Below are 12,263 nucleotides of genomic sequence, written 5' to 3'. Positions count from 1 at the left end.
TAAGGCTGATACACTTGTGGGTAAGCTCAAGGAGGTTTTGGACGTTAATAACATACGCATCACTCGCCCGACCACTATGGGCGAGCTGCGCATTTGGAATTTTGATGACTCTATTTCCCCGACGGAGATCCTTAACGAGATTTCAGTGGTCGGAGATTGTGACGAATATCTCGTCAAGATCGGCAATATTCGTAAAATGAATAACGGGCTTAATTCCGTATGGATCAAATGCCCCCTCTCCGCGGCTATCAAAATCTCGGCCACGAATAAGTTTAAAATAGGTTGGACCATTGCTCGGGTCGAGCTCCTCGAGACAAGACCCGTCCAATGTTACAAATGTTGGCGCTTCGGACATGTCCGCACCACATGTAATTTCCCAGAGGACCGGACTGGCGCCTGCTTCAGATGCGGTGAACGCGGTCACCAGATTGGCGATTGCAGAGAAGACCCCTGCTGCGTCGTCTGCAAGGATGCTGGAAGACCCAGCGATCACCGACTGGGATCGCTCAATGTCTGCGCGAGCGTAGAACCTGTACGTGGGAGACGCAGGGAACCTATGTCTAATGGTCGAGCGGCGACACAGAGATGACTCTGTGTCTCCAACTAAATCTTAACGGTAACAAGGAGGCTCAGGACCTCCTTGTTCACCACTCAAGGGAAATGGGGGCTGCCGTTTGCGCGATATCCGAACCTGCCCGAACGCATAGCCCATACCAACTATGGTTTCACAGCCACGACCACCTCGCGGCCATCTTTGTTAATAATAGGGTCACCGCACACCCTGCCACGTTGGAGGCCCGTGGTAGGCATTGCGTACTGGTCAGATTGGGAGAGATTTATATTCTTTCATGTTACATCTCTCCCAACGTTGATTTTCCGACATTCTCAGACTTCTTGGAGGAGTTATCCAACATTTGCTTCTGCGTAGCACATAATAACAGGCTCATCATCTGCGGAGACTTCAATACCCACTCTGTTTCTTGGGGTTCGAACACCTCTAACGTCAGGGGCGAGGCTCTCAAAGAACTTGCGTCACAACTCGACTGGAGATTGATGAATCAGGGAAATTACCCTACCTCAGGGCCTCCAAACTCCCATATAAATTTGCATGACCAGTATTTGTGGTGCCCTCTGAGATATATGTTCCCCCGTAAAATAGAATTAAATATCAATATGGCGTCAAATTAAATGATACGGCTGGATACGACAGATACCGACTGTTACCGACGTCCAATGTTATATATTATATATTTTACACTGAAAAACGCTTTTAAAGACTAAGAAATTGTTTATTACAATGCTTTATTAAAATGTAACTATAAAATTTAAAAAAGGAGAATATTTATAATTTTATTATATAATTATTTAAATAACCTGGATTTAAATCACTCCTGTACGTGTTCCGTTAAGTCCAAAGTCCTCTCACTTCAATAAGTGTTACTTTTTTAATAATATATATTTCGCTTTTCTGTAAAAATGACTCGGCTGCTCGATAACGCTTGACCGTTATAACCACTGTATCATCGGTTTTCCTTAAAATATTGACAGCATCGTTATCGTTGCACGCAGTGATATACTCGCCGTTTATTACAGAATCCTAGAATATGAATTTAATTATATAATAATAAAATGTAATAATATATAATTATAATATTATTAATATATAATTTCATTACCTAATTTAAATGAGCTAGACTTATTTCTTTTTCCTATATTTCAAATACATCCTTCTAGCTTGATTATAAATAAAATTCGTATCGCATCCTTCTTCTATTTTTTCCCGTTAATATGTTGTTGATAAACTTACACCATTGTAAAATAAATTGTCTTGCAGTTAATTCAATGATAATACTTCGTACAATGGGACAATGCATCATGAGCGTCGAAAATGCTTCAATACTTAGCATATGTTTCAATTTTTCCATCACTTGTACCTCGTGACAAAACTGAGGAAACTGTAATTCTGCAAGATCTAACGCATGTTGAACACTTTCCAAGATACAGTTATGTTTTATGATCTTAAAGCATTCTTCACATTCCATTACAGGTTTCTCTTTCTCCATGATTAATATTATCTTTTGTGCATCCACAAACATATTTTTATTGATGACATCTGGTATAGCTGCTTCAGCGCATTCAATATCATTATCATTTTGCTCTGTGTTTGATTGTATCGCAATTTCGTTTGCATGACATAGTTTTAACAGTGCTAACGATGTGCCTTCGTTACTTTCTTCACATTTGATGATATACAATGATTAGATGTCAAATTTGTGCTAACAAGTGTTTTAAACGCGGCAGAAAATTGGAAGGGTGTCGGATTAACATTTCTATGTCCGTTATCTCTAATTTGGCTGAAACAATTTTCTACCACATCTTGATTAATATGCTTTAAATTAAATGAAGAAAATCCAGATGTTTGGAGCACATCCCATAAATATTTTGCGCTTTGGATAGTCCACATCCAATTTACTATACATTTTGGTGAATTTCTTCGGATAACTTTGTAACGTTCGCGTTTTCTCGCTCGGAATTCGCTCGCCAGGCCAGGGTGAGAAAACGTGAAGACACTGGTCAGTTTCACATAAAGCTATTTATTCACACTATTTACAATACAGTTTGATGGAGGGCGTGAGTGTCAGTGTGTGTGTGTGTCGCTCCGCTGAGCCGCAGTGTACGTGTACCGGTTTGATGCGCGGTCGGACAGAGACGGACTCGCGGACAGCGCGGAGGCACGGTTGCCTTGCGGATTCGCGGGCAGACAGGTCGGTCAGGAGCTCAGTCGGGAGCGCCCAACTGAGCGGCCCGTACACCGGGAGCGCCCGGCTTGAAGACGGGAGCGCCCGTCTTCCGTACGGCGGAGGGGGTCGGGAGCGCCCGACCAGAGGCAGGAAAGGGCAGGTAATGCCAACCGGGAGCACCCAGCTGGGGAGGCCCGTACCCTGGGAGCGCCCAGGTGAGAACGGGAGCACCCGTGCTCTGTACGGAGGAAGTCGTTGGGAGCGCCCAACGTGGTGAAGCGGTCTCAGAGAGAGGTCGTGTCGGGAACAGGAGTCGGACAGGACTGGTGACTCGAGTCGGCTCGAGTCCCCTATTTATACCCCGAGTGCGGGCGGTGGGGGCTGTCCCACCGCTGGGGCTGCCCCACCGCTCGGTTGCCCCACCGCTCGGGCACAGGAGCGCACGCTGAACGTGTGTTTGGTGGCCGCCAGGGCCGTAGCGCTAGTGACGACTATGCGTATCGTCACATCTTGATGAGTTTTCTTTTCGACAAATTCCATTTGGCGAAGTTTATTATATGCTTCTTTCCAATAATTTATATGATCACTCGTATTACTTACAATACTAGTAAGTCCTTGTCCTCGTTTCCCATTAAACGAATCAAAGAGCTCATCAAAAAATAATATCGTTTTGGATGTAGCGGCAGCATTTTGTGATAAATGCATTTTACCCTTTTTTGTATCCATAATACCTGTAATAAAATCCGATATTTGAGTATTATATATCCAACATGTAATATTTACTTTCAATATTTAAGTGTTATATCATTATCGATAAGTAATATATTTTACCTTGACTAAAAGTCAATACTATATGGATAAAATTTGCTACTGTATGACTAAACACTTGTGTAGCATATTTAACTTTCATTTTCGGTATCATGTGCAAGAAAATATGTTTATCACAAAGTTTTGGCATCTGTCGCTGCCTCAAAAATGAATATTTGTCCATTTCATATATAGTAACAATATCGTCCCACGATGCAAATTTCTCTTTCTCTCTCTCTCTCTCTCTCTCTCTCTCATTTCCCTTTGTTACATTTTTATTAATAATTAAATCCTTTGTTAATAAATTATTACGTACCCCTTTTTGCAAGTGTACGTAATCATAAAATGGGATAACTTCTTGTGTTTCAACGAAAAACGTATTTTCTACAAAAATATAAAGAATACTTTAAATATAAAATAGAAAAAAATAATTATAAAAAAAATCCATAATTAATAAGATTTAATAGATATATATTTATAGATATGTATGATCTACTTACTGGGATTCTTATGTGTTGTGCGTCGTAAATGGTTGGCTTCTTGAATTAGTGCATTGATAGCTGCCACATTCGTGGCTCCTTGGTCGCATACGGTTGCCACTGGTTTAAATCCACAATTTATGAGTATTGTCAACCACTTTTTGATGCACGTTACAAGCTGCATTGTATTTGTTGTGCTTTGGCAAAATCCAATAGGCATGTGATTACCCGATGCAAGACATCTTACGTAAAACATTATTGCGTGATCTGCAAATTTTCTTGTCCGCTTCATGCCCCAATCTTCGAAGCCAATAATTTTGTCTTTTTTCGTATCATAATAAACGGCAGGTTGTATGGACATTTCATCCCAAAGTAACACAGAGTACAATTCTTCATCTGAGACTTCTTTTGCAACTAACTGGAGATATTTAACAATGATAGAGTTGCATCCGGTATTTAAAGGAATATGTCTAAGTTGAGCGTCTAAAGTAGTTGCAGAAGGACATAGTAGGTACTTAGAGAGAAGTTATATGAAGAGCGAGATCTACGATAAATTCCAATACAGAACATTTTTTCCTCCAATGTATAACGTCTTCCCTATTATTAAAGAAAAATAAGAAAAAGAATATTTACAAATAATTTTTATAATAATTTGTACAAATAATATTGATAGATTTTAATAATATATTAATTATTATTAATTTATTAATATAAATTATATATTATTAATATATATTATATATCATTAATTTATTAATATAAATTTAATGATAATTATTTCAATGATAATAATTAATAATAGTAATCATATATAGGTAATCATAATAGTAATTATATATTAATAATAATCATATATAATAATAGCAAAAAAATAGCAAATAAGCATAGCAAAAGCATAGCAAAAAGATGAAAGAAATGGATATATAATAAGAGGATTGGATCATTAGTGGAATTCTTATTAGACTTTAAAATTATACCTGTGGTGCTACATTGCTGTTTCTTAAAATCATATTTACAAATTGCTGTCGTACACTTGCAGTTTTATCAACCCTGTCTTTCTTTATTTTACATTGCCGTATTGGTTTTGATGAAAGTTGTTTAATACGTCTCTTTAGACGTCTTCTCTCTTTTTTCAGTTGGACATTTTTTTCATATAATTTCTTGGCTCTTGGGGTCAATAAATTTTGTCTGCTGATTTCTTCAAGATCAGGTCTTGCACAAGATTTTGGGCTTTGTTGAAGGTGCATAGTAATTGTATCCTTTAACTGTTCAATTTCTTGTTCTTGCTGCTTTAATAACTGTGTTGTTGTTGTATCTGTTTTTCATGCTGCTGCAAAATTAAGTCTTGCTGCTGGTTTTTCAGTTGTTGTTGTTCAACAAATGCATTATGATCTTCCTGACCTTGCAGAACGAGCTGTCTTTGTTCTTGTAATTGAGATTCCAGTTGTTTACATTGTTCATTGCAAATGTCTTCTATTCCTTCGTTATTCTGAGATGTATATTGCGACGAAATCATTGCACTAGTGTTTGCTGTACTTGTATTTGCTATACTTGTATTTTCTGTATGTGTATTTTCTGTACTTGTATGTGCTGTACTTGTAACGTTTTCATCTACTGATGGCATAACTATTGATGGAATCGCAGTACTTTTTAAAACTCGTCTAGTTGGAGAACAACTGTAATCATTATCGTGAAAATGCTTGTGGCACACGTAGTTTTTTCATTTCAGGTTCTTCTAATGGCTCTATACGTAAACTTTCTAACCATAATCTGCGACGTTCAATATTTGTGGGAAATAAATGAGATGGTACATTCTTCCCAGAATGGCAAATAGAGACACAGCACGCTCTTACCATTTTTTCAATATGTGCTGCCACACAAATATACGTATATTTGATCAGTCAGAAGGTCAAGGACTTGTCCCTTCAAGAGCGATGTATAACGGTGATTGGTGAGAAAGAAAATAATCATAGGGCGTTACACATGATCTTAGCGAAAGTGACCCGCAAGCGGAACCTGTCTTAATGTCAGTTACGCGGATGTAAATGCCGTTGCCAACTACAATCCTACAGGCAGCCCGTACGCTCAAACCCCCACAAGCACTGCCACGTATACATCTACAGTTAGTCTAAATACAGTGAGTCTCTTGAACAGTGCTGGTTTGTCTTAATCTGAATCTGGGCGCGGCTATCACCACCGGCACGGCACCGGTAACGACGCACCTGCTGGAACACATAAAACTGAGGGTATTTTCCGATTCACGCATGATGTGCATGATGCATCATTTATCCTTGTCGTACACCGAATGTTAAACAAGGATAAATGATGCATCATGCGTGAATCGGAAAATACCCGGAATACGTACGACAGGTTTCTCCGAGCCCGTCGCCACGGAGATATTCGCCGCGATCGCGACCCTTGCCAAATACAATATCAAACTAAATATATCAATATCAAACACTTACTTTGTGGTAAATACAATATCCTCGGAATGGGGATCGGGATGCCGTCGAGTATGAGCTACTTGGGCAATCCGATGGACAGTACGACAACCGTCATACACACACCAGCATACACACACCGTGTTTCCAATTACGTAACCTTCTTCTTCTTCTTCTTATTTTTTGGCTTATTTATTAGCTCCTGCCGCTTTTCAGCGGTCAATGTGACAATAACTGTTTTTATAACCTGTTATAACCTTTATAACATATCCACGCACTATAACATCCACTGATCTGTTTTATCTGCTGAACGCACCATTTAGTTCACACGGGGGATTATATGATAGAGGCGCCACTAACGCTGGTACAAGGAGTTTGGAGGCCCTGCCCTACCTTTTCAAGTCACCAGGGGACTTCGATTGTGGACCTCACTTGGACCTCCTCTGATTTATCTGGTAGAATACGTAATTGGTCGGTTCGTGACGACTTAGAATCCATGTCGGACCACTTTTACATTTTTTTTGAAATTGCGGACTCATCGACTCGGCGTATAACACCACCATTACCCCGACGATGGAACTTCAGAAAGATGGACATCGGGCTCTTCCAGGAAGCCATTGAATGGAGATGTGCGGTGACTCCTGGCGACCCGGAATATCTGATCAGAGTGGGCCCGGATAAGTGGATAAACGACTGCATTTATGATGCGTGTCAGGCGGCGGTCCCTCGCCTGCGTGCTGCTAGAGTGGACAGGGCCCATTGGTGGAACGACCGAATTGCACAGCTAAGAACTGAGACTATCGCTGCGAGGAGAGCCTGGACTCGCGGCAGGAGTAGAGATCTCCCGGTGGTTTTGGAGGCTAAAAGGATCGCGTATACTGCCGCTACTCAAAATCTTAAACACGAGATACAGAACGCTAAGTCCGCCGCGTAGCAGGAACTTATTGACACGCTGAAGGATGATCCGTGGGGTCTTCCCTATAAGTTAGTTTTGGGAAAACTTAGGAAACCTACTCCGGGGCTCAGTTCCACTCTTGAGCCAGAAGTGCTGAATCGTCTATTGGATGATCTGTTTCCGCCTGGTAGGGAATTGTCTCAGGTTAACCTAGGTGACTGCAAGGAGGGGAGAACCCCTATCATTTCGGATGAAGTGGAGGAAGCGATAGCGGCCAAGAAATCTACCAACACGGCGCCTGGTCCTGACGGTTTCAAGGCGACCGTCCTAAAAAAGTTGCCTCCAACTATGGTGCATCGACTGACGGCTAATTTTAACATATGCATGCAGTCTGGGGTCTTTCCATCCAGGTGGAAGCTGGCGGACCTCGTTTTGATACCAAAGGAGATATTCCACCGCGCGGCGAGGTGCCTAAGGCTAGGCCAATTTGCCTCCTAAATGAAACGGGGAAAGTCTTCGAGCGCATTATTGCCAACCGTTTGGCCACTCATCTTGACCAGAATCCCAGATACGATCTCTCGGCGAATCAATTTGGATTTCGTAAGATGCGTTCAACAACCGACGCTCTTTTCCTGGTCAAGAATATAATTACTGAGGCCCGCGCGAAACGGCCGAGTGGTGCTGGCCGTTTCGCTGGACATTAAAAATGCGTTCAATTCTATTAAACATTCTAGGATCAAAGCTGCCCTAAGGAATAAGCGCGTTCCGCGGTACCTGAGGCGCATCATAGAGGACTACTTAAGAAACAGAGTAATCAGATACGTCTCGTCTGACGGCACCCGTCGCACCAGGCGTGTCAATAGAGGGGTCCCCCAGGGTTCGGTGCTGGGTTCTCCGCTTTGGAATTTGGGTTTCGACCAGGTGCTGCGCACCCTGCTTCCAGGCGATTCCCATGTTGTGTGTTTACGCCGACGATACACTGCTCCTCGTTGCTGAAGACGATTTTGACTCAGCTTGTGCTCTCGCGTCTGAGTGCCTTGACAGGCTTATGATCAACATCAGAGACCTTGGCCTGTCTGTCTCCTGGCCCAAGACGGAGGCCGTATTCTTCGGACACTGTCCCCGAAATTCGAACTTTGTCTACGAGGGACAGAACATCAGGATATCCAGCAACATGAAGTATCTCGGCGTTTACATTGACAAGAATTGGGCGTTTAACACACACGTGAATTACGTTGCCGCAAAGATCTCTAAATCGTGCTGTAAATCGTGCTTTGTGCGCAATCCTCCCAAACCTCAGAGGGCCTATCGAAAATAAGCGCCGGTTATATTATTCCGTGGCAACCTCTATCGCGCTCTATGCCGCTCCCATTTGGAGCGAGGAGTTTATGGCCTCCGAAAACAAGCAGAGACTGATGCGCCGCGCACTGCGACTCTCTGCGTTAAGAACCACCATGGCGTACCGTACTGTTTCGTACGAAGCGGCCACGCTTCTGGCCCGTGTTCCGCCTCTGCATCTATATGCGGAATTCCTAAGAAGAACATACCTCCGACATCGAAGAATGAAGGAGAATGGGAGTTACAATGAGGTATCGGCTCCCGCTGTACGCTTAGAGGAATGGGACGCATTGCGTGAGCAATGGCGCTTCCATATTACGCCCGCGAATCTCCCAGGAAGAAGAACTAGAGAGGCAATTGCCCCCAGCTTTGATGACTGGCTGGATCGTAGTTCCGGCTTCCTCACATACAGAATAACTCAACTCCTGACGGGTCATGGGTGTTTCGGCACCTACCTGCACAGGATTGGTAAAGAGGATTCTCCGATGTGCCGGTATTGCGACGTGGAAGAGGACACCCCAGAGCACACCTTGGAGGTGTGTCACTTCTGGGCTCTAGAGCGTGGTGAACTCGCTGCTGCGATAGGTCAAAACCTATCCCTGGGAAATATCATTGCTAGGATTTGCAATTCCAAAGAACGTTGGAACGCGTTTTCGGTTTTTGCTGAACGCGTTCTCCAGCGCAAGGAGGAAGACGAGCGCAGGAGACAACAGCAAATGATCCTCGATCCGGGATAATCGTGTTCTCTGCGATGTTATTGCGGCGTTGTTTATTGCGTGCGATTTTCTTTTGATGCGATTTATTTTGCGTGCGGACGGGGTCTTCCTGTCGTTCCTGGTTTGCCCGGGCGCGGGCCGGTTCTGGCTCTCCTCCTCCTGGGGTCCGGTGCGTCGCTCCGGCGACGTTCCCGAATCCCTGGGGGTGGTGGGTTGGGGGCGGTCGGCGTGCGGGTTTTCCTATGGGCGGCCGGATGGCCCTGTAACAGAGAGTAGATTTAGTTTGTATCTATATACATATTTTAATTCTTTCTCCTGGGAGCTCCGCTGCGATGGGTCGGGGTTCCCTGGGGGTCGGTCGCCCGTGGTCTCGCCGCTCACCGCTGTGCTTGCGGGGCTCCGGCCCCACTGCTCCGCAGTGGGTTTGCCAGAGGCTCCGTTGTGGCTGCGGGGTGCGGGTGGTCGTCCTTCTGGGTTTCCTCGGCCTGCGGCGGGGTTCTCGGGATCTTTCTCATTTCGCGCCCCTCCCTCCCCTTCTCCCCCCCTTCCGGGGGGCCTGGGGGTGGGACGGGCGTAATCGTTACTACAGCCGCTAAAGCGGCCCGTGATGCGGACTTTGAGTCCGACTGTTTCTCCTGGTGGTGGGCATATGTTTAACCCTCAATGTTAACGAGCGTTGCTCGTGGTTTTCTCTCCGGGTAGAGGGGTTCCTGTTCGTCTGGTACGTGCATGTCCTCTGGCCCTGTGCGTTCTTCCTTGGGACGTCCGTGATTCCCTATGGAATGGCCACGCAGCCAATGAAGAGCGTCCCTCAATGATATGACTGCCCGCGGTAACTATCATGAGGGCCTCCGAGGCGGTCGAATGTTGGCACTCGTGTCAAATTTTCGACTAGTGAGTCATTCCGGCGGGTTTTGCGGCGTCCCTGTTTGATTCTCCGTATGATCTCGTCTCCGGTTTACGTTTTCTGTCGCCTCTGCGAGAGGACTGTTGTGGCACGTGATGTAATACCTCGAGTCTCCCGCGTGTTGCAACTGTTGTCCAGCGTGCTAAGTGTTAGGGAGAGGTTTTTTAGTGGGTGCAAGCCCACATATCCCGGGGGACGGCCCGCGGTAGAATGCGCGAGGCGTTTTTCCTCTTCCACGAAACAAAAAAAAAAAAAAGGTTAGGTTAGGTTGTGACCGAACGATGCATAATCGGGCCACGGGGTACGGTATTTTGTCCTATTAGTCATCGGTCGCCACTCGGTTTAACCTTTATGTACCGAGAAGGTAGGTATTCGTAATGAAAATCAGCCAAAATGTGAACAATTTGTTTAAACAATTTTATTTTTTCAATCCCGCCACAACTGCTCGATAAGCATCGCCTGAGCTCTGGATACCGCTAGGTATGACCTCAATCGGCCAGCCAGGGATACCTGTTAGCCGGACAGCTGCTTGATCAGGTAATATCTCCTTAACCCTTAGACTTTTCAGATTCCCGCCACGGTTACCTCCTCTGGGATGCTCTGCCAATCGTTTCCACTATCGATCATTCATCTACTTCATCCGTGGAACCATGATAGCCGGACAACCGCTTGATCGGCTAAGTCCCGACATTAATATAAGTAAAACGCAACTAATTCTCTTTTATTTTCAGGTTTCGTCGACAGCTGCTTCATCACCATCGCCGATGTCGTAGATCACCGCTGCTCACCGATGTCTAGGATCAACGCGTCTAGGAGATAGCCGGACAACCAGGTAAGTACGAGAACTGTCCGCGTAACTACAACTAATATCAACTTTTTTCAGGTTTCCGCCACGGTTTCCTCATCAATGGCCTCCTCTGAAGTAGAATCTGTGATGACCTTGAAGATCGGACCACGCTATCACCAAGATGGCCGGACAGCCGCTTGTTCAGGTAAGTTTTCAGGTAAGTAATGATATTTTCGTCTGGATTTTTGTAAATAACGATTGCTTTTATTGTTAACTATAGTTGCACAATGTTGGTGGTTCACAATTAACGATTGCCACATAAGATGGCGGTCGCACGTCTCGCAAAGTGCGATTTCGCGATTCAGGTACGCGAAAACCCGTACGTCTTTCGTATCGACGTCACGTAACGCTGTTGGCGAGCGTTCTCGTTTGTTATTAGACACTGAGGTAGTCTTAATTATCGTATTCCGTTTCGCGTTCGCGAATATTCTTCTACGATACGCCGGTATAATACGCGCGAGAGTGCTACCTTCGAGCGCCCACGAGAGACTGCCTCGAGAAACGTTGCTCTCTCGGGCTCCCTACCACCGAGTTTTTCCCCTTCCATATGGGTCTCGGCCGCTTTCTCCGCTCTGGAAATTTCCATACTACGTCTTAACAATAGGTGTTTACGCGCTTCGGCACACCAGGTGTGCGCCAGATGTTCGCGATGGAAATTTCCAACGCTAGTACACTATTTGCGTCTCGCTCTTTTGATTTCCGGGTAGCAACAATTCAGCTTTTACAATATTGACTTTTGATCGACGCCGACCTATGCGCAAGGTACATTCGATGTCCCTGATCTCGATTCCGCGTCGACTTCCTGAAGAAGACGTCCAGGTCGCGTTTAAAACGTCCGCCAATGGCGACGACCTATCTGCCTACTCTCTAGGCCCGTGTCGATCGTATTCCGGCCTGACTTCCTGTAGCCGACGTCTAGAACGACTAGTTGTCCGGACTGTCCGGACAACCCCCTGTTAGGACGGTCGGATTTTGATCGCGCTTCGACTCTCGGGTGTACCAGGTGTCCCTGGTGACGCAACTCTAGTCTTTAATATCTGTCCGGCAAACCGGGTGTTTGCGCGGTCAGATCGCGCTCGCGATTGATTCTTA

At 44.8% G+C, this 12,263-nt stretch overlaps 1 protein-coding gene, 1 long non-coding RNA gene and 1 pseudogene across 2 annotated transcripts; 2 read left to right on the top strand and 1 right to left on the bottom strand.

Annotated features, from left to right (window-relative positions):
• The first annotated feature begins 585 nt into the window (after positions 1-585).
• Positions 586-1,188, top strand: LOC139824022 (uncharacterized). Its single transcript, XM_071796510.1, has one exon. It carries the CDS (start codon positions 586-588, stop codon positions 1,186-1,188), a length of 603 nt encoding a protein of 200 aa, XP_071652611.1.
• A 1,590-nt stretch (positions 1,189-2,778) lies between these two features.
• Positions 2,779-5,543, bottom strand: LOC139824021 (uncharacterized; annotated as a pseudogene).
• Positions 5,544-10,141: 4,598 nt separating this feature from the next.
• LOC139824010 (uncharacterized) lies at positions 10,142-11,529 on the top strand. The gene is made up of 3 exons (XR_011734972.1): positions 10,142-10,861; positions 11,056-11,156; positions 11,208-11,529. It is a non-coding gene; the product is annotated as an uncharacterized lncRNA (long non-coding RNA).
• The last annotated feature ends 734 nt before the right edge of the window (positions 11,530-12,263 follow it).

The sequence above is a fragment of the Temnothorax longispinosus genome, unplaced genomic scaffold (assembly GCF_030848805.1).
Source record: "Temnothorax longispinosus isolate EJ_2023e unplaced genomic scaffold, Tlon_JGU_v1 HiC_scaffold_24, whole genome shotgun sequence".
NCBI classification, from domain to species: Eukaryota; Metazoa; Arthropoda; class Insecta; order Hymenoptera; family Formicidae; genus Temnothorax; species Temnothorax longispinosus.
This window is presented reverse-complemented; position numbering and strand designations above follow the sequence as displayed.

Bases quoted from the DNA above. Each gene is read 5' to 3' on its own strand.
- LOC139824022 (XM_071796510.1), top strand. From the start codon at position 586: ATGACTCTGTGTCTCCAACTAAATCTTAACGGTAACAAGGAGGCTCAG.